This window comes from Paroedura picta, chromosome 2, assembly GCF_049243985.1.
Source record: "Paroedura picta isolate Pp20150507F chromosome 2, Ppicta_v3.0, whole genome shotgun sequence".
Classification (NCBI taxonomy): Eukaryota; Metazoa; Chordata; class Lepidosauria; order Squamata; family Gekkonidae; genus Paroedura; species Paroedura picta.
Window position 1 is genome coordinate 112,094,388 of NC_135370.1, and position 23,186 is coordinate 112,117,573.

At 41.3% G+C, this 23,186-nt stretch overlaps 1 protein-coding gene and 1 long non-coding RNA gene across 6 annotated transcripts in view; one reads left to right on the forward strand and one right to left on the reverse strand.

The window, feature by feature from the left end:
- The window catches only part of ANO1 (anoctamin 1), a 188,621-nt gene that overhangs the window by 71,240 nt on the left and 94,195 nt on the right, over positions 1-23,186 (forward strand). For all 5 annotated transcript variants that reach the window (XM_077322083.1, XM_077322085.1, XM_077322084.1 and 2 more), the window contains exons 3-6: positions 1,435-1,761; positions 13,083-13,181; positions 20,106-20,257; positions 21,542-21,596. In XM_077322083.1, the coding sequence (XP_077178198.1) occupies positions 1,435-1,761; positions 13,083-13,181; positions 20,106-20,257; positions 21,542-21,596 (633 nt within the window). The remainder of the gene's footprint in view (positions 1-1,434; positions 1,762-13,082; positions 13,182-20,105; positions 20,258-21,541; positions 21,597-23,186) is intronic.
- On the reverse strand, positions 1,470-22,834 carry LOC143830133 (uncharacterized). Its single transcript, XR_013228359.1, has 5 exons — positions 22,774-22,834; positions 11,564-11,634; positions 9,035-9,143; positions 7,138-7,328; positions 1,470-1,624 (listed from the first exon to the last, which is right to left on the reverse strand). It is a non-coding gene; the product is annotated as an uncharacterized LOC143830133 (long non-coding RNA).

Genomic DNA, 23,186 nt, shown 5'->3' on the forward strand with positions numbered 1-23,186 from the left:
TATGAAGTGCCATTTAAGTTATATAACTTAATAGGCAGCTCCCATTCCTTCCCTCGGGTTCCTGGGCTAAGCAAGCAGCCAAATTATTATACTGTGATAGTGTGGGGCAGCCAAAATTCCTCAGGAAAGGAGAAAACAAATAACTAGGGTGGCTGGGGGCATAAAGGGAAAGAAAGATGGAGATAAAATCTTGCCCTGTAGAAGGGAAGCAGACCAACAACCAGGCTAGCTGAAGCTGATAGAATGCTGTTTTTGAAGCTGAATTGGTTTGCTTCTCCAGTAGTATAAGGTGACCAGAATTTAGAAACTGTAAGGTGGGACGTGCCGCGGCGGTGGCACCGGTGGCAGCCTCCCTCCCTCCCTCTGACTGGGCTCACCTTGCCTCTCGCCACCGTGAGCCCCCCACGTACCTCTCCCATCTTGTGCACCTGCGCAGTGTTGGCGCAGGCCAGGTGGGGGCTGAGGGCGGGCCTCTGCGTGGTGCACCTGCACAGGCCAGCCAGGGCAGGGCACTGCTGCCAGCCATCCTGCTGGCCAGGGGACAGGGAGGGAGGGAAGCAGGGAGGGGGCTCTGGCAGGCAGGACTTTTGAGGACCCGGGCGGGATCCGGGACGAAGATTAGGAAAGCGTTAGTGTCCTGGGGTTTTCATGATGGATGGGCAGCTTACAGTAGTAATGTTGGGCCTAGTATAACCCTATGACTTTTAACTAAACTTAGTGTCATCAGAACATATTCAGAAGTGGAGAGTGCAGTGGCCTTCAAGACCTCAGCACTCCTGACCAACATTACCTCCATCGTCAGCTTGTTCACTCTTAACCACTTAAGCAAAGCAGTAAGGCTAGTTCAAAGTGTGTGTTGGGTCACCAAGTGTTTAGGTAAAGTGATATAGAGCTGTATGTCATCATCAATATATTGATAACAGTTTATTCTAAAATTGTTAATGATTTCTCCTGGCTTAAAGATTCCTTTTCTCCTTACATTGTTCTTCCAGTGACTTCAACTTGGTGTAGTGATTAGGAGTGCGGACTTCTAATCTGGCGAGCCGGGTTTGATTCTGTGCTCCACCACATGCAACTAGCTGGGTGACCTTGGGCTCGCCATAGCACTGATAAAGTTGTTCTGACCAAGCAGTGATATCAGGGCTCTCTCAACTTCACCTACCTCGCAGGGTATCTGTTGTGGGGAGAGGAAGAGAAGGCGACTGTAAGCCGCTTTGAGATTCCTTCAGGAAGAGAAAAGCGGCATATAAGAACCAACTCTTCTTCATTTGGAAAATATTTTTTAAAAGTGATTCCACATAATATAATGTTCTGTCCTAAAAACATTGGCCACAGGATACTCCTACTGTCTCTGAAAAGAAATATTTAGTACTTAATATTTACTCTTTCTAAGCTAAAGAGATAACTAAAACTCTTCTTTTCTTTTGGCTGCAGATATTAAATTTGTTTTCACAAGATCCAGATGCCAATTGCAAGTATGGGCTTTATTTTAGAGATGGAAAAAGGAAAGTGGATTATATTCTGGTTTACCACTACAAGAAGTCCTCTTTCAGCAGAACACTCACCAGACGAATCCATTTTAACGATTTGGGGCCTCGTAGTGTCAAACATGATCAGCCACTTCCTGGAAAAGGAGAAGAGATGAACATGGATGAAAAGGAACCACACATGGACTACCATGAAGATGACAAGAGATTTCGCAGAGAAGAATATGAAAGCAATCTTATGCAGGCGGGTCTTGAGTTGGAAAGAGATGAAGATGTAATTATTCACTTTATTTTTTTATTAGAGATGCTAACATTTGCTAAGTCTAATGGGCAAGATTCTAAAAGGTTTATGAGCTACTGAAAACTTCAAGAGATTGATAGAAATCAAACATATTTTGCAGTTATCTCCTAGGCTATCACTCACATCTTGTTTATGGAAAGTGTTGTTATGCTGCAGCTAGGTTATGGTGAACCTTTAGGGCAACATTGTATTACAGTCAGTTATTCCATTTTCTTTTGCATGGGGGTAAACACACTGGGCACTATGAAGACTTTACTGTAGCTCACGTAATATGGAGGTTTCCAGGAACAGAATCAGAAGACTCAACGTGTAGAGCAGTGGTCCCCAACCCCCGGTCCAGGGACAGATACTGGTCCGTAGATCAGTCAGTACTGGTCCGCAGCTCCTCCTCATCCTCCTCCGAGGCTGCTGTGTCCGGGGCTGCCCTGCCACTCTGCCACTGGCGGCCGCCATGGCTGGGGCTCCCCCTTGGCGTGGCAATGTGCAGCTGCTGCTGGCAGCGCCCCTCAGCGAGTGGCGGGAAGTCAGGGGCACCGGTGGGAAAGCAAGTGGAGCAGGGGCTCAGGTAGCACCGACATCTCACGGCAAAAGACTACCCCCCCCGGGCCTCAGTAAAATTGTCGAGCATTGACTGGTCCCCGGTGATAAAAAGGTTGGGGACCACTGGTGTGGAGAGTAAGTGCTAGAAAGTTGTTAGAAAGTAGCTTTACATTTTTACCTCAAACACAACCAAAGACTCCTACAGTACTGCCCTCAAAAGGGGCTAACAAGGAACTCAGCTGGCCTCTCTCCATAGGCTGTGTGTGTGTGTGTGTGTGTGTGTGTGTGTGTGTGTGTGTGTGTGTGTGAGAGAGAGAGAGAGAGAGAGAGCACCCCAAGGACCAATGGTGGAATTAACTATTGCCTCCTCCTCCTCCCATTAACCTCACCATCAAGGCACACATTCAGTGAAAACTCTTTGGTTGTATGAAAAGGACTTATACTTTACATGAGTTTTTTAATCTGTACCTACCAGGCATTCTAGTCATGCCTACAAAACTATTGGTCAATCCATCACTGTGTCATCCAGTTTGTTTTATGAAGGTATAATAATTGTGATTCTACAATTTATCCTGTATTTCATATAGTATTTTAACCATAGTATAGTGTCTACATTCACCAAATGTCATACCATGGATGCCTGTTGGCATCAAATATGTGATCACGATGGCAGGTGAGTAGAGTGACAAGATGGATGTTTGTATTTTCCTGAACCACTTGACAGTACATGATTGATATAGAAAATAATCATCATTTTAGATTATCTCTTAACTAAAATTTGAAGCCTAAACACTGCAGCTCCATCACAGGAGTTTCTTTTCCAGGATTTCATCTCATGACTTGGATGTAACGCTTGCAGGCCCAATTAGAGGCCATTTATGGGCATTTTCTATGGAAAAGGGTTCCCTCTAGAAAAGTGTCGGTTCCAAAAGAAAGAACCACGTGATCGGCCTGGCCACTTGATCTTTTGATATTTTAAACCTTACAATCTATGTTAGTATGAACCCATATTAATATTTTATTAATGAATATTAATAATATTCATTAATGTGTTAATATTTGCACAAGTGTATAAATTAATTAAGGAGAATTACCATTACTTAATATATTAACTAATGCCAACCCATATTAGTTTATCACCTTCATATGAATAAATAATACATTGTCAGGATTCTGTAGGATGGAGGAGACAAGTAAAGAATATGATTTTTTTTTAATGAGGCATGTTTCCAAGACAAACCAGTGGACAGATTCCCACGGAAGTATATATTGACTTTGTCATTACTGACTCCCATAAGGATGTGACTCTTTCTGCCAGTTCCTCAGTGTAGTGGAGCAAGGGTGAAAATGAATGATGATATTTACTGAATTTCAAGGGGACCTAGGGCGTTACATAAAGGTCCCAGTTAACTTCTCTGATCAAGAGTTCTTTATAGACTTCCATGTATCTGCAAGGGTAGTCTGTCAGTCTGAGGCTAATTGTCCCTATTTTTTATAGTTTCACTTTCTTTTTCTCTGACCCTAACACTATTTCAAAAGCTGCAGTGCTTGCTTACCAGTACATTTATTTTATTTAGTTCATTTATACCCTGCTTTCTTCGTAAGTGCTTACTTTGTCTTTTCTGTTTTATCCTCACAAAAAACCTGTGAGATCATCTTGACTGAGACTGTGTGACTGCCCCAAGTTCACCCAGCAAGTTTCTTATGTCCCACAGATCCTGGTCTGACACTGTAGCCACTCAGCTGGCTCTCATTTTGTGTCCTTCTTATACATTTTTATCCTTTACACAAGTCTCTGATGTTTAATCAGGATTCGAAGAAAAAGAGTTGTTTCTTATATGACGCTTTTCTCTACCTGAAGAAGTCTCAAAGTGGCTTTCAGTCACCTTCCCTTTTTCCTCTTCCCACAACAGACACCTGTGAGGTGGGTGAGGCTGAGAGAGCCCTGATATCACTGCTCGGTCAGAACAGCTTTATCAGTGCTGTCGCGAGCCCAAGGTCACCCAGCTGGCTGCATGTGGGGGAATGCAGAATCAAACCCGGCATGCCAGATTAGAAGTCAACACTCCTAGCCACTACACCAAGCTGGACCATTGGCATTATCCAGCCTAACCTAGGAATGTGAATTAGCAAAGTCTGGCATGTGGCAGTGTATTTGTGTGATTTGTTTACCATACACCTCAACTTACAACTAAGCCCATCTTTAACACACTTTGTTGAATGGCTCCATAAATCTAGGTGAAATTGCCAGTCAGTTTTAATAGCTGTGTGACAGGTCAAAATATAATGGGCCTGATGATGAGGACCCACTAAACTTCATTCTGTAATTGCAGAACCATTTCCAGCATGAATTGAATTTTGCAGAGTTCCTTTGAACCCACACATCTTATATAAGAGTTTAATTGTGCATGGACCATAAGGCTGGAGGGAAAAATCAAGTTGATTAAATAGTTGCATTGTATTGTTGAAATAAATGTAGTGTTTAATTATCAATTTTTGAACTGAGTAAATACCCAAGAAGAGCCAGCTTGGAGTAGTGGTTAAGAGTGGTGACCTCTAACTTGGAGAAGCAGGTTTATTCCCCGCTCCTCCACATGCATCCATCTGGGTGACTTTGAGCTAGTCACAGTTCTCTCAGAGCTCTCTCAACCTCACCTAAGTCACAAGGTGTCTTTTGTGGGGAGAGAAGGGGTACGCAATTGTAAACTGCTTTGAGACTCCTTCAGGTAGTGAGAAGCAGAGTATAAAAATCAACTCTTCAATGCTGAAGATTCTCAGTTTTTTACAGAGCAGTATGTTTTTTTTAATTTGATTCCATGTTAAGAAGTAATTTGTATAACATTATTTAAGAAAATAGTACTTGGAGAAGATCCACATCAAACCTAGATATGTGGCAGAAATTCTCATATCCTGGTCTTCTACCAGGATTAGAATCCTTGTCCCTTCCCCCAAATCCACAGTACCTCGCATGCAATACACATCAAATTGAATGGACCTTTGTTGAGAGATGGGAAGGGCAAGTTTGAAAAGATCCTTGCCAACAGGTGACTGGTGCTGTCAACAAAACATGCCAATAATGCAGCCAATATCACTCTTTGCTAGCTGAATGTGCAAATAAAAAAAAAACAACTGTGGGACTATTTTAATATTCCATTCTGAATCCTTGGATCACTTCCAAGAATGCAATTTGTGGACAGAACACAGGCCAATGTATTTAAAACAGAAACCTGAATATGAAGTTTTGCATTAAAATTTAATATTGAGGCTTTCTTTTGCTGAAACCCTGAAATAGTCTTCAGAAAATGGACATATTCTTCATGTTGCTATTTCTAGGATCTCTATCAGCCGCATTTCCAGTTCTCTTGCAAAAAGTTATATTGACTGCAATAGCAACCTCAGTTTATTCATGGGTGTCTTTTAGCAAAAGACAATGTTAAATGTTGGGATCCTAGATACAATGACACTGCAATTTATTCATTTAAGTATTTATACTTCACCCATTCATCGTGGTTCAAGGCAGCTTAAAATGGTTCCATATATTTCTTTCCAACAGCATAGCCAAAGCAAAGTGTCAGGACACGTGAAATAAAACATGGAGTGAATACAGACTAATGACAACATGATAACCTTGGTCAAATTATTTTCAAAAGGAGCAGTTTGTTCTCAATTGGCTGCTGCAAACTACACATTAGGGTGGCCAGTGTCAATATGATACCAGAACATCTGGATCATCAATGGTTTCTAGAAAATAATTTTTCAGTTCAGATTCTATTTATTGCTGCATTAAAGACATTAAAAACTTACCCTTTATTGAATCTAGCTCACCTACTGAAGTGCCATGTCTAACGTATAGTATCATAAGAAGGATTTATTTTGTTTATATAACTTCTTTCCTGATAATCTTGAAAAGTAATCATACACATTCATGTTGCTATTGAGCATTTGTTTATATGGGCTAATTTCTACAAACATATCTCTATTTATTTATTACTTAAACCTGTATACCGCCACTCTCAGCCCAGCTAGCCCATGGTAGTTCACATTGGAAGATTAAAACATATAAAAACCATTACTATCAATATGAACAATCAAGTGAACAATGATGGCATAGTTAACATCCTAGCACACATGCAGGCCCTCAGCTCTACTGTTCACAGTCATGGTCGCTGTTCCAAATAGGTGAACCTGGCGATGTTGGCCGGGGGGGGGGGGGTTCAGATTGCCAAAGGGCAGAGGGACCTAAGATCTAATAGCTGTCTCTACCCTGGCCCAAACCAAATGCCTAGCAGAAGAGTTTCATCTTGCAGGCCTTTGGAACCTAGACAGCTCCTTGTAACATCCTTATACAGTTAACTAAATTGTGCTTAACATACATAATCCAGAAAACAATCAAAATAATTTTTGAATCTAAAAGTTAAGCTAAAATTTGATTCTCTTTCATTGGATCTTGCTTTCTTAAGCCAAAGCTTCTGAACTGATTAACAGTTCTCTGCATGCGTATAAAACTAGTTACAACAAATGGGGCTGCCAGCATTCAAACTGATTAGTCCCATAAATTTTATTTGTCCTTTGTGGTCATGCTGCAAGTAATCAAGATCTTATATTGATTCATTCTCTAATAACGTCTTTTAAGAAAATTCACTTCTGCATGCATACAGTGATGCTCAGTTTCTTTTCACATCTTATATTAAAAGTGTTTCAAACAACTAACTCCTCTTTCATCATAATATATTGAAAGTATCTTGATAATAAATTTTAATACAAGCAAGCCAGCTTTAAAGTTTTTAAAAATTCCATTCCTAGACCTACCGTTTATTCATTCTTGTACAGTTATGACAACCCCATCCACTTCTGTTCTTCAGCATGAGATTTTCCCTCTGCTTTTCTTTTCCTTTGCTGACTGTGCTGCCCTACTAATGTGTTTTCTTCTTTGCTGAAGAACTCTGACTGTCCCACCCTGTCACAGAACATCATTTTGGCCGTTGGTTCAGTCCAGGAACCTGAGGGAAGGATAATTTAAACATTGTAAGTTAAACAACTTAAATGGCACTCGAGGCATTTTGAAATTCAAAAATAATAAAATATTTTATTTAACATAGGGGGGAAAGGTCAGGTAAAAATCAGGGGATTAAATTTCTGAGGTAAAACCAGTATATGTACAGACTTTAGTCCAGTGGTTCACAACCTTTCTAATACCGTTCCTCATGTTGTGGTGACCACAAACCATAAAATTATGCCAGTGTTCTTTCACAGAAATTAAACCGAATCTGACCAATGGTGTGAAGATCCATTGTTCATGGATTGTATATAAATCATTTTTTTCCTGGGGTTTCTCAGTTCAGTTCTGCCTCTTGACTCACCATGTCAATCTCGCTCTTTTCTGCTGCTCCAGACAGACAAACTCTCTATCTCGATCTACCCCACAAGGATGTGGTGTGGATGGCACCCCCCAGTCAAGCTGCTTGCCCTCCTGCGACCCCTGTGAAAGCGTTGTTCAACCCTTAAAGGGGTCCCCCAGGTTGAGAACCACTGCTTTAGTCCTTATGTGTGAGGCTGATGATAATTTCTTAAGGTGTTCGCAGTGACTTAAATCTTTGTTGAGAGATTTTTGTTCCATTGTTTTCCCAAACACTCCAACACACTTATTTTGAGTATTCTCTGACTGTTTTGTTGCCAGAAGGCTGGTATATATTTTCAAGTACTCAAACTCCTTCTCTTGAAACACCAATACTTGTCTTGAATTTTTAACAGACCTTTAATATCTCTAAATGCACTTTCTGACCATACAAAACCAGGGATCTCTGCATTCTTCAGAGCTAACTTTTTGTTTGACTGGGTAGGAAAAGCCTCTCACTAGAAGATCTATCCCTTTTCTTTGGCATGAATGGGGGTCTCCATCTAACTATCCACTCATTGTTGCCAATTTTCCCTAGTTCTCTGATCTGGGAAATTTCTCAGTCAGGGCTGAAGTCCAAAATTCTCAGTACATGACTCTTCTCACCAAGGGCTAAAATTAGACTGAATTCTTTTCAATATCCAGTTCAGAAATCTTTCTCTGCTCAGGTAATGCTAACCAATCAGATCTCTTGGAGTAGTATTTCACTTAGGGCTCTCTGCTTCTGTGAAAAAATAACTATTCATAGTCCTTCAGCTGTTTGTGCAACATTTCTAAGCTTTTAAAAAGTGCTATCCATCACACAATGCAACCCATTACACATTTATTGAGATATAAGTCTGACTTAGCTCAGTGATAATTGCTTTTATGTAGGAATGCATGGGACTGTGGCTTTAAAAAATTAACGTTCTTAATTTTTATCTTACTTTGTGGTACCTCAACTACTCAACATTTCCTGTTATGTCCTTTAGCTTCATGACATTATTACTGCCAAAAATAAAATGTGGTTGGACTAAGTAAACTTTTGTATAAATAATTTCAAAAGAATGTTATGTAAAAGTTGATTTGTATATTTGCATTAAAATAGCATGTGTATTATATAAATAGGATTCCTTCACCAATTATTCTAGTCTATGATATAATGACATAACTATTATTTTAGCTCCCTGCTAATTCTTTGCCTGAACTCCTCAGGACTTGGGAGCTACGCAGGGTCAGCCACAGTCAGTACTTGTATGGGAGACCACCAAGGAAGACTGGGGTTGCTATGCAGAGGAAGGAAATGGCAAACCATCTGTACTTGTTTCTTACCTGGAATGTCCCATTCCGGATCACTATGGGGTCACTATGAGTCAGTTGTGCTTGATTGCCCCTTTTTCTTATCTTCAATAGTTTGTACAAAAGTTAAGGAAGAACTATCCTGTAAAAGACATGTAATATGTTTCTGATAAGATACTATTTTTACCTAATACTTAGCATTGATACATTATATTTAAAAAGTAAGTGTATATACGACATGAGACACAGAACCCAACATTTGGTCAGATAAAGGGCAAAGGTATTTCATGGAGTTGTTTGTTTGGCTTCAAAAGCTGTCACTGACACTCCTATGAAATCTTACTATTTACCTTAATATCAGTTAAAACAGAAAGGAAAGCATATGTTAAGTTGATTAAACTTTCTTCTGTGAAGTAAACTAGTACATGTTTTTGAAGCTGTGCCACGTTGAAGATTGGCAACTATTTATGTCCCTTGGGAAATGGATTTCTAGTAAGCAGGTGCACAGGGCGGCAGGATGAAAACAGGCTGTATGCTCATGTAAAGTAGTAAGGCAGAAAGAGCAATGAAACCAAGGGGCGAGAGGATTGAGCTTGTGGATTTGAAGGTTGCGTTTTTGGAAATACTGAAGTGTTTGGCAAGAAGAGGTTTTAAAACTACCGTTCAGATCCTAATTCATCAGTTCTTAATCGTCTTAAATCATAAGTAAAAAGAACATTACAGCAGAACATTGTTTTGATCACTCAGATTGCTATTTGAGAATTGATTACTTAATAAAACTACAGTCTTTCAGATCAGGACCAGGATTGGAGAATGGGAGGCAGCCGTCATTCTAATTTGAGTTAAATAAATTGAAACTCCTTTCCCAAAAATATGTATCAGGAACTCAAACTGCATTCATTGGGTCCCTAAGTAGTAAATAGATTATGAATTACAGCCATATGTTCCTGCTGGTAAATATAGCATTAGATACAGGCATTACTGTAGGAGTGACTGAACTGCCAATTTTTAAGATAGTGGAACTAACAGCAGTCTGAAAGGCAAAAACTTTTATAGGCATGTGGATTCAGTGATGGGGAAACCTTATTTCTCCTTGACAATGCTAAATATAATTGCAATATAAATATGACAATGCTTTTAACTGAAAGAAAATAGCACAGGTAGAAGAAGAGATGGAGGATTTTTGTACCCTGTTTTTTACCACCTGAAGCAATCTGGCTGCATGCAGAAGAGTGGGAACTCAAGATTAGAGACCACCACATTTAACCACTACACCTGGCTCTCAAGTGCACCAAGACACAGAATAAAAGGAGCCAGCCCAATACATTGGAAAAATAAAGATCCATAATAGTATTTATTATAACAAGCATATGCACTAGGCAGAAAAGTCAATCAACTGTTTCTAAACTATAGTTGTAGTGTTGGGGATTTGATCACCCCCAGGCTCCCCAACTCTTAGGCAGCTAGGTCCATGAGCCAAAGCAGCAGTACATGTGGCACCTTTATGGCAAAGCATGCTGCGCCACTGCTTGATAGGGACTGGCCTTTTAACATAGGCTTACTGGGAGCCTGTAATTAGCATTAATTATTTCCAGTGCCTACTGATGATTCTCTAATAGATGAGTGGAAGACCTGCCAGACCTGGACACATCTTCTACAAATAGGTAGAAGATGCAGAAGAGTCAGGCCTCTTCTTCTTAAGCACCTTACTGTCAGGGCAAATCCACAGTGGTAATTATTCCATCAGGGGCACCCAGGCTTCTCCTTTCTAAGCATGTACAGTTATTTGATGGAGGTATGCTATATCCATTCTTCCTAGCACAAAGTCAGTAATAATGGTATCTCCAAGGGGGTTTCTGTTCCAGTTCTCCTTGACCATATTATCCCTAAGGTTCTGGTCTGAGAAACGTCCACCATTTAGTCAATGCCTCAAGGTGCTTTCCAAATTCGGGGCTTACAGCTTAATTATTTCATCTGTACCTGTTTTGCCAGCTGTGACTAATAAGGCAATCAACCTACTAGTGCCCTAATAAATCTGCCTCAACAACTTTGGTGTTGAGGAGGCAAAGAAGATGAGAAAAATCAAAACCAATCAGCGTGGAATACTCACTACAGCTGATTAGGAAGGAGGGTTAATTAATTTATGAAAGAGGCATGATGCAACAGGCTCTTAAGTTTCATGCCCCCCAGGCACATCCTGCTGAATATTAGTGTACAGGAAAGTGGCAGTGATGCGACTGTGGACCGGTTGCATTACACAAAAGAGAATAGCTGTTTTTTTTATATCCCGCTTTTCACTACTCAAAAGAATCTGAGAGCAACTTACAATTATCATTACTTTCCTCTCCCCACAACAGAAACTCTGTGAGGTTAGTGGAGCTGAGAGAGTTTGGAGAGAACTGCTATACAAGAAAACCATGACTAGCTCAAGGTCACTCAGCCAGCCACATGTGGAGGAGTGGGGAATCAAACCTGGTTCTCCAGAACCATGCTGGGTCTCAAATATGGCATATGAATTTGAAAATAAATAAACTCACATATGTTCTTCAGAAACAGAATTACCTTTAGAATTCTCTGACTGCATTCTTGATACACGTGTATTAACAATGAGCTGATGTTGTCATCTTGTCAGACTGCAGAGGGAAGTAAAGAGAACCAGCAAAAGTCAAGCAAGGGGCAATTAGACACAGGTCCTTTTCAGTGGTGGCCCACTTATCCTGGATGCTTACCTGATGCCTATCTAGCTGTCTTTTAGACACCAGCCCAAAGCATTTCTTTTCCCCCAGGCTCTGGATTTCATCTTTTTAAAGCTGTTTTTATTATCTGCTTCTAGCCTGAAGGCTGTTATACAGATATAAACAATCTTTTGTGGCTGAATGTTATGCCCTTGGCTTGTTCTTATGTCTTGATAATGCTTATATTATTTTTTATGATCCATGTCAAATCTCTGGAAAAGCAGCATATGCATTTTTCTAAATAAATAAATAAACTGACTCTATTTTTGTCTGCTCACAAACTTTTGATGAATACTGGTTTATTCAAAAAATTTGTACCAGTTGCCAAGAAGAAGCCTAAAGGGAGGAAAATGTCCTGACTCTTTAAATAGGCATCATGTGTGAAAAGGGGCAAGTGAAGGTTTTTATGCATGGAAATAAATAACATTCCATCAAGCCTCTACTCAACGACCCAAACAGGTTTTCCCCTCCAAGCTCCTTTTTTGTCATCTCTAGCCAGTTCATCCCGTTGAAGCAGGCCAGCCCCTGAAGCTACACTGGAATGTGGCAGCTCAGATCCTTACCAGGACCCCACAGAGAATACATATAACACCCATGCTCTTCCAGCTGCACTGGCTCCAGATTGGAGACTGAATCAGATTCAGAGCCCTAAATGATCTGGGATCAAAATCTGTTCAGAGTCCCTAGCCCCAAGTAAGTAAAACTGACCTTGACCAGGGCCGGGGCTTTTTCAGCCAGGACTCTGGACTGGTGGAACACTCTGCTGAGCAAGATCAAGGCCCTCTAGGACTTTAACTGATTCCAGAAGGCCTGTAAGACATAAGCTGTTTTGCCAGGCCTATGACTGAGACCAGGAGTTCAATATCAGCGAGACACTGGCCTTCCTACCTGAAAGACCATATGAAAACCATTGAAAGACTCTGCTCTAACACTGACCAAGCCCCTGGCTTCAGAAGGTTTTTAAATATAAGGAGAGATGGCATTTTATTTATTTAATTATTTTTAACCAAGTTGATTTATTTAATTAAAGTTTTAATGTTTGTTTATTTATTGAAATTATATTGGAATGCTTGATTGTTTGTTAACCACCCTGAGCCTACCAGAGAAGGGTGGGCTATAAGATTAAAGTTTGTTGTTGTTGTAGTTATTGTTGTTGTTGTTGTTGTTGTTATTTAGTGCTCCATTGCTTTCTCACTACTGCTACTTTTCATCCAGTTATCAAATAAATTCATTTTTAAACATACTTTTTGAAGAATAATCCTTTAGGATTTGTTTTCAATTAAACACATTCGTGTTTTCATGTTTTTGTTCTAAGTTTTTTTCTTTTTCTCCTCTCCCTTTTGAAGACTAAAATACATGGGCTTGGATTTGTAAAAATCCATGCACCTTGGAGTGTTTTGTGCCGAGAAGCAGAATTTATGAAACTGAAGATGCCTACCAAAAAGGTTTGTTGAATATTTCTTTTAATTTTTGCTTTTCAAAGGAATACTGTGTCAGACAATTCACTGGGCGTTCTTGGGAGCAATTCTCACCTTATGTAAAACAAGCAGGTTAATAAACTGTCTTAACCAGTAGTCACAAAATGAATCTGTCTAAGAACCCAGAAGGCAGTCCTCTGAATTTCTTATTGTTATTTATTTCTGTTTTATTTTGTTTTGCTACTCAGTTTGTGGTACAAGTCGTAGTGTGATAGAAATATATGAACTGTGTATGCTGTGAGCTGTTAAGGTAGACAGATTTTGTAATATGTTGACAAATTGAAATTTGCTTTTAATGTGCACATGGAGGTGCTTGGTACTATTTTGCAGTATGATACGATTGCCATCATGTAGACAAGCCTGCCTGCCCGGTCCAGAATTAAATGTGATCTTCTTGTACTAAGTCCATATGGATAGCATGTCCCACACTGCCTGCAAATTCTCTGTGCCCATAAGGTAACTCTACACTAAGCATGCAAGATACGAATTGCCAGATTTCATGATGTGTCTAGACAATCCATGGACAGACGAGACAATGTTCTCTTTCCAAAAAGCAGCATTTTGCATACGTTTTAGGCACATCGCACATAAAGGGTGTTGGTTGACTAGCAGAATGGCACTGGCAAGGAAGACACAACACCATTTTTTGGGCAATATTAAGGCCACAGCATTTATTTAACACCCCATGCCACCACGCTGAGTGTTGGCACAGCATGGGAAATGAGTTGCAGCCGTCCGGTTGCAGCCATCCGGCTGCTACTTGCTGGGTAATTGTTGGGAGGATTAAAAAGGGCTGCTCCTCGCCAGAGGCGCGAGAGACAAAGGGCTCTTGGCCTGTGGCTCTTAGCCTGGAGTTCTTGGCCACGCAATTAGAATCAGTAGATTATATCAGTAGATTATATTTCCCTAGTACTTGCACTGCCTAGACATTACAATGGACCTCCAGGACACTCATCCCATCATCTGCAGTGAGTGTAACATGATTGCCTTCCTCCCAGAAGACAAGATGGACTACAGCTGCCCCAAGTGTAAGCTGGTAAGACTTTTGGAGGAAAAGATTAGGGGACTAGAAAATAGAATTATTACTCTGACCCAAAGTAAGAAAGGGGAGGAGTTCATAGTCCAGAGCTCTACAACTTGGAATAAAGGGAATACAACCAGTCCTGAAGAGGATAAGGAGATTGACCACACTTGGGAGCCTCTGCAGGCAGTTCGGAAAAAGACTGAACGGCAAAGGGCGAGACAGTTCTCGGGGCCTTTGGAGCTCCAGAATAGATTTCAGGCCCTTGCAGAGGAGGTGCAAGGGTCAACAAGGGAAGAGGTCCCAAAACAAACTCTAAGACAAAGGGAAGAGGCCACGGGGACAGAAGGAAATGGAGTTGAGAAGAAAAAAAAAAAGGAGAGTACTGGTAATTGGAGACTCCCTGCTAAGAGGAATGGATCGCCATGTGGCTGGGCCCGACCCGCTAACCCGAGAGGTGTGTTGCTTGCCAGGGGCAAAAAGTAAAGATGTTTCAGAAAGGCTGCCCAAACTTCTCAAATCTACGGATCACTACCCATTTGTGATGGTCCATGTGGGAACAAATGACATGTCCCTGAATACCATCGCTCCTATTAAAAAAGACTATCAAGATCTGGGGAGGAAGCTCAAGCAAATGGGGGCACAAGTGGTATTCTCTTCAATCTTGCCTGTCAAGGGAAGAGGAATGCATCGGGAGAGGAAGAGTAATGGAGGTGAATCACTGGCTGCGTAGTTGGTGCCGGCAGGAGAGATTTGGTTTCTGGGACCATGGGATAGGCTTTCTTGAGGAAGGCCTACTAGCACCTGATGGACTGCACTTATTGAAACTGGGGAAGAATGTGTTTGGCAGGAACCTGGGGAGATTCATCAGGAGAGCTTTAAACTAAAGCCACTAAGGGAAGGAGACGATCAACATAGGGAGTGTATGGAAGGAAAACGATCGGAGGCAGCCCAACCGGCAAGGCCAGCTCATAGGGAACCAAAAGTAAAAGAATTCAGATGTCTTTATACTAACGCCCGAAGCATGGGCAATAAAAAGGAAGAGCTGGAACTTCTCATGCTGATGGAAAGGTATGATCTAGTAGGCATCACAGAAACTTGGTGGAATGATTCTCATGACTGGAATGTAATGGTGGATGGATATGAACTGTTCAGAAAAAACAGAATAGATCGAAGAGGTGGAGGAGTGGCACTGTATGTGAGGAAAGGGCTTACCTGTCAGGAAATTCTAGTGAAGGAGAGCATATCTACAGTGGAAAGCATCTGGGTGAAAATAAGCGAGGGGAAAACAAACAGTGTGGTGGTTGGTGTCTCCTACCGACTGCCTGACCAACGAGAGGATGTGGATGCTGCACTTTGTGAGCAGCTTGAGAAAATATCCAAGCGGCAGGACCTTGTCATCATGGGTGACTTCAATTTCCCAGATGTGTGCTGGGAAACAAACTCTGCGAAGCGTCCTCAGTCATGCAACTTTCTGACCTGCCTGGCTGACAATTTCACTTATCAAATGGTAGATGAACCCACAAGAGGTTCAGCCATACTGGACTTAATACTGACCAACAGGCAAGAGTTGGTGGATGAGGTGAAGGAGGTGGGAACCCTAGGGGGAAGTGACCATGTCCTCATAGAATTCCTTTTGAGATGGGGAACCAAGGAAGCTTGTAGCCAGACGCGGATGTTGGATTTTCGTAGGGCAAACTTTAATAAACTCAGAGACATGATGAGTGTCATACCATGGACGAGAATGCTGGAAGGGAAGGGAGCATGTGAGCGCTACTCAAACAAGAGCTATTGCATGCTCAATCAATAACTATCCCAGAAAGACGAAAACACTGCAGGAGCTCTAAGAAGACTATTTGGATGAACAGAGAACTTCAAGAGGAACTAAGAAAGAAAAGGAAAATGTTCAGGAAATGGAGGGAAGGACAGAGCTCCGAAGAAGAGTACCTACAGGTTACTAGGAACTGTAGATCAATCATCAGAAAGGCCAAAGCTGAGAGTGAGCTAAGATTGGCCAGGGAAGCCCATTGTAACAAGAAAAGATTTTTCAGTTATGTGAGGAGCAAACGTAAAGTAAAGGAGGCAATAGGCCCACTGTTGGGTGCGGATGTACAAACTCTAACGAAAGATGCAGAGAAAGCAGAAAGGCTTAGTGCCTATTTTACATCTGTTTTTTCCCACAGGTCAAAGTGTTTAGGCACATCTAGAGATGGCTGTAGCCAAAGGATAGTGTCTGGGTGGCAGGTTAACATGGAAAGAGAGGTTGTCGAGAGGCATTTAGCTGCACTGGATGAGTTCAAATCCCCTGGTCCAGATGAAATGCACCCGAGAGTACTCAAAGAACTTTCCAGAGAACTTGCACAGCCCTTGTCCATCATCTTCGGAACCTCTTTAAGGACTGGAGATGTCTCGGAGGACTGGAAAAGAGCAAACGTTATTCCGATCTTCAAAAAAGGGAGGAAGGATGACCCAGGAAACTACAGACCAGTGAGTCTGACCTCTGTTGTGGGGAAGATAATGGAGCAGATATTAAAGGGAGCGATCTGCAAACATCTGGAGGACAATTTGGTGATCCAAGGAAGTCAGCATGGATTTGTCTCCAACAGGTCCTGCCAGACCAACCTAGTTTCATTTTTTGACCAAGTAACAGGTTTGCTGGATCGGGGAAATTCGGTTGATGTCATTTACTTGGGATTTTAGTAAAGCTTTTGACAAGGTTCCCCATGATGTTCTGATGGAAAAGCTGAAGGACTGCAATCTGGATTTTCAGATAGTTAGGTGGATAGGGAATTGGTTAGAGAACCGCACTCAAAGAGTTGTTGTCAATGGTGTTTCATCAGACTGGAGAGAGGTGAGTAGCGGGGTACCTCAGGGCTCGGTGCTCGGCCCGGTACTTTTTAACATATTTATGAATGATCTAGATGAGGGGGTGGAGGGACTACTCATCAAGTTTGCAGATGACACCAAATTGGGAGGACTGGCAAATACTCCGGAAGATAGAGACAGAGTTCAACGAGATCTGAACACAATGGAAAAATGGGCAAATGAGAACAAGATGCAATTTAATAAAGATATGTGTAAAGTTCTGCATCTGGGTCAGAAAAATGAAAAGTATGCCTACTGGATGGGGGATATGCTTCTAGGTAGCACTGTGTGTGAACGAGACCTTGGGGTACTTGTGGATTGTAAATTAAACATGAACAGGCAGTGTGATGCAGCGGTAAAAAAGGTAAATGCCATTTTGGGCTGTATCAACAGAGGCATCACATCAAAATCACAAGATGTCATAGTCCCATTGTATACGGCACTGGTCAGACCACACCTGGAGTACTGTGTGCAGTTCTGGAGGCCTCACTTCAAGAAGGACGTCGATAAAATTGAAAGGGTACAGAGGAGAGCGACGATGATGATCTGGGGCCAAGGGACCAAGCCCTATGAAGATAGGTTGAGGGACTTGGGAATGTTCAGCCTGGAGAAAAGGAGGTTGAGAGGGGACATGATAGCCCTCTTTAAGTATTTGAAAGGTTGTCACTTGGAGGAGGGCAGGATGCTGTTTCTGCTGGCTGCAGAGGAGAGGATACGCAGTAATGGGTGTAAACTTCAAGTACAACGATATAGGCTAGATATCAGGAAAAAGTTTTTCACTGTCAGAGTGGTTCAGCAGTGGAATAGGCTGCCTAAGGAGGTGGTGAGCTCCCCCTCACTGGCAGTCTTCAAGCAAAGGTTGGATACACACTTTTCTTGGATGCTTTAGGATGCTTAGGGCTAATCCTGCGTTGAGCAGGGGGTTGGACTAGATGGTCTGTATGGCCCCTTCCAACTCTATGATTCTATGATTCTATGATTCTACTTATCTGGGCTCCAAGAGTCATTGGGATCTGACTCTTCCCAGCCGGGAAGGCCAACCTCCTGCTCCTGGAGACCTCACCATGAGGCGGCATTGAGACTGAGGACCAATGGGGTGCCCACCTCATTTGGCCTCTCTTGCTGCCTGGCACAGAGCCCCTGGTCTGCCCTAGCTGGGACAGCCATGCTTACTTTTTGCCAGTCTCTTAACAGACCCCTCACCCACAGGCATCCAGTGCGCAGACTGGATCCCTGCCCAAAACTAATTTCCGTGCCCTTAAACTGCCATTGCAGCAAAGAAAAACCCGAGATAAAGTCACTAACTACAAACAACTGATAACATAATGCAAGTGGGAGGGAAGCAGTTTGGGCGGGTAGCCAAGTCAGAGGCCGGGGCAATGCACATGGCACGTTAAATAGGAGCCTATGCTCTGCTTTGTGTGTGCTGCCGTGCATGCCCAAGTGGGCACGCACACCACTGGTGCCCAGGTGCCCACACCTCTTCCTTTTGCAGCCAGGCCCTCTGCATCGCCAACTACCGGCTGTGCTTTACTCGCAGCTGCTCTTTCCTGGAATTACCTTTTTATTAAAGCCATTTTTAGCTTTGGCCCGGGGTAAAAATGAAAACAAAAATGGCTTTCGCAAAGTTTTGCTATAAATAACTTCTTAGTGGTTCCATCTTTCATGATGCTGGTGGCCACTTTAGGATAGGGTATTATCTGTCACGCCTCATAGATTTTAGAACCCATCACAGCCTGCTAGGCTGTTGGTTTTTATAAATAGGAAGATAATGAGCCTCTTGTGGTGCAGGGTGGTCAGGCAGCCAAATGCTGTCTGAAGCTCTGACCACGAGGCTGGGAGTTTGATCTCAGCAGCCGGCTCAAGGTTGACTCAGCCTTCCATCCTTCCGAGGTCGGTAAAATGAGTACCCAGCTTGCTGGGGGGTAAACGGTAATGCCTGGGGAAGGCACTGGCAAACCACCCTGTACTGAGTCTGCCAAGAAAACGCTAGAGGGCGTCATCCCAAGGGTCAGACATGACTCGGTGCTTGCACAGGGGATACCTTTACCTTTTTAGGAAGAAGATAGGGAAACAATGCCTGCCTCTGTGTTGAGGTAAATTAATGATTTTATGTGAATGTGCACATATAAATTGGGATGGTTCGTGCATTCTTCAGTCTAGTAGTCTACTTACACAAGCATGCATTTCTTGCACATGTGGACCATAAGAGAACTTGCAGGTTCCAGCCCTCAATTTGCAAGGAATATTGGAATACTCATTATAAAAGTAACATCATGTTGTCACCAGAGACCGGAAGTATATGATAAATTTGAAGCTTCTGAGAGATGTAGCTGTACCTGTTCAGGGTACAGAAGTGAGAAATGGATAAATATTTAATGGCATATTAAGTGCAGGACTCTGCAGGGAAATGTCTCTAATGGAACAAGAGACAGCCTCAGAGTGCAAAGTAATTTATTGCAAGTACAACTAAAATTAAACTTTGAGTTTGAATTTTGTATTAGTGGCTGATCCAGTTCCATTTATCATATTGCTTATTTTAATTATGTTCCCAAATTTTATAATAGCCCACCCATTACCTTTAAGAATGTTGAATTAGGAGACTGTATGTTGGGAAGGGATCTGATCATATCTAATGGCCTCCAAAGAAAGTGAATCCAGGAACATTATTTCCTTATCACCAAATGGTAATGTGGTTCAAAGTATGAAGAGTCAGGGTGCACTGTATATACTGTGTGATTGTTTTTAAAAACTCTAAAATTCTGCACATATATAAATTGTGTTAGTGCATAGATTTTTGTTTTCACTGACAAATGTGAACCTATACTAAGCATTTGATTGGTAAGTTGCTGAGCAATCCTCATCTTTTTTTGTTTACATTCAGAATCCTAGTCTCATCTTGTTGCTTGAACTCCATTCAAATTTTTGTGTGTGTTTTTGAATCCCCAATATGTTTATCAGTGATTTCAAGGAAATAAATAATGGTGTGTCTTTTCTGTCCTTAGGTATACCAAATTCATCAGCCACATGGTCTCTTGAAAAAAATTAATTCTGTAATTCAAAAAATTACAGAGCCCATCCAACCTAAAGTGGCCGAACACAAACAACAGACAGTGAAACGTCTCTCTTATCCCTTCTCTAGGGAAAAACAACACTTGTAAGTCAAGGTTCATCATCTGTAACTGGTATCATTTTCAGCAGAATTGCCTCTGGGAGTACTACTTGAGGCTAAGCATGAGAATATTTAAAAATACATAGGCCAGAGTTTCATTACAACTTGCATTAAAAGGATGCTTACGAATAAATTCAACCTTCCTAGCTAAAATTAGAGTTGTCCTATTGGACTTCCATATGTAAAATGAATTAAAAAGAAATGCTGAAACCTCCCTAAATTTAACAAAATGAAAATAAAAAACAGCAAATTTTCATTCTTTCTCATACACAGTTGTATATGCTGCATGCTTACAGTTCAAAAGTTGCTCAAAAAATTGTGTCCAGCTTGTAGAGGAGTCTTCAAATGGCTCCATAAGCAAACTATAGTCAACAGCTGGGTAAAAGTAATGTTCCTGATTCAGAGGGAAAGACGGTCTCATACAGTTAAGTCTCTTAAGGTCACAATGAAGATGGATTTGCAGAGTGGGGTCCCAGCAAACCATTAGGTGTCCTGGAAGGCACTGTTGGTAAACAGTGCAGCAAACACATCAGTGATCTGCTCTGAAACATGTGTTAGAAGGAAATAGTATGATTATTACCATGTGGTAGCAATTTGAGACCATATCATGTAGTTGTCTGCAAAATGGTAAGGGATTTCCACAACTACACAGAAATCTTCTGTGTGGCTAAAAACTACAGTGCCCACTTCACTCCATGTGATCAATTTTCAGCAGCTGTCACATGATAAATTTTCATTTGAATTAATGTAAAATCTGGGCTAAGTAATCATGAAGAAATATTTTCTGTTCAGGAAGTGTAGTGTCACAGCTAGAATACCATGGAAATACAGAACCTAAGTCTTCTGTGTGACAGTTAATACTCATGTTAGTTAGCATTGTAGGAGGTTCTGCAGTTCTTCTCATCAGAATAACAATGACACCTCTTATCATACTAAATTAAATATGTACTGTACCACTTGTGGACTGCTGTTCCTTAGTAAATAAGAGTAAATGAAGTAAGCCAACAACCACATTAGTATAGCAAAAGGTGCTTCCATTATGTAGGAAAGACCAAAAGGACTTGATCCATTTTCTTTGAAAACAACAAGACATGGCTTTGGTCCTTTCAGTCATCTGAAGAAGAATGACTGCTGTCTGATCCCTCTTAAACATCAAGGGATAAAGGAGATTGTGAATTGATTGTCCTCTTGACTAGGGAAACCCTGGAAATGCCAAAAAAAAGGCTAATTTATCTTGCACTTTTTCTTTGTTTTTTAACGTTCCAACAGATTTGACTTGTCTGACAAAGAGTCCTTTTTTGACAGCAAAACCAGAAGCACCATAGTAAGTATTTAAATTTTTTAAAATTAAAAAGCAGTATGGTAAGCTTATTTCCCTATGGTAATCTTGAATTTATCTTCAATACAATTTATTTGGAGTTCTTGTTAGACCATATTGACATAATATTAATCAGTCACTTGGAGAGGGATTATTTGAACAATGAATGAAACTGTTCATAGAAAACTCCTGTGGTTAAATATTAAGGCAAGCAGGCCTGTTTATTGGATGAAAATGTAACTGATTTCACCTATTTGTAGCCTAGGCCTATAACCTGTTGTCCTAGTATGTTGTAAAGCTTTTTAAAGTCCAAGTGTATGTGTTAAAAATATCACATTATACTGTTATCAGCACAGTGCTTAGAATAGAAGAATATTACCAAATGTTCTTAGAGTACCCACATATAAATTTCTGTCTGAACAAGACTCAGATCCAAGTTCAGACATAAGGGTATTAATTACTTTGTGCTCAGATGCTTGGTATCTAAATGAAAAGTGACAGAGATCCAAAGCAAGCTTAGAAAGGGAGACAGAAAATTGGAATAATCAGAGATGCAATTGGATGGAAAAGGCCTGTTCCAGCCCTGAGGGGGTAGGATTCTAGACAGGAAGAGACAAAGTGATGCAAGATGGACAGGTGGTAAGGAGACTTCAGTGCTGCTGCCTCAATCACTTTTTCCAACTCTCGCATTGGTTATTGATAAGACTGGGCAGAACAGTGGCCAAAAAAACCTCCTGTCTCAGTATAAGCTGGTCTCTGGCCTAGCTCCCCTCCCTAACTGCCTCAAAATAGTGGAGGTACAGTTCAATACAGACCACTGTAGGTGGGGCTGCAGTGGAATGGAAATAGAGAAAGAAAAAAGATACAGAGAGAGTAAGAGAGAGAGCATTCACGTGAATGAGAGAGAGAAGGGAATGGAACAAGGAAATTTATGTAGAAAGGTATTTGGGAACAAACAAGAAGGGGTGCATGTGTGAATGTGAGACAGAAGAGGTTGGAGGACTAATCAAGAAAGAACGAGAAAGTGTTGGATGGACAGAGAACAAAAGAAAGCCTGATAAGCAGCTAGAGAAAATGAGGAAAGTGACGGAAGAGCGAAGAATCCAAAGCAGAGGGAATGAGATCTTCACTACCCCAGGTTTTTTCAAGTCCCCACTTGTATGTTATAATGTTATCATGTTACCTTTTTGGTTGAGGATTGGATCTGCTTCTCAGAACTGTACTAAATGTCTTTCATACCTGTGTAGGTATGAAAGACATTTACTACCCATTGTCTACTACCCATTGTCTACTACCCATTGTCTCAGGAGGCTCAATTTCAATCATGCTCAATGGCTAGTTGTGACATCACATTCCTTTAACTGTCCCACTTCTATTTTTGCCTAGGGATTCTATGAAATCTGACAGACCATTCCAAATCTGGCATTCCAGTCCTAGCAACAAGTGTACCTTTGTTCAGATGAATAAAATGATCATTAATATTCAAATTCACATTCTAGGTTTATAAATGGACCTAAAAGGGAAGAGATATTGACTGCATTCGTGACCACAGAAAGGAGTTGTAGGGAAATTACTATAGTTAAAACCTATTTATTT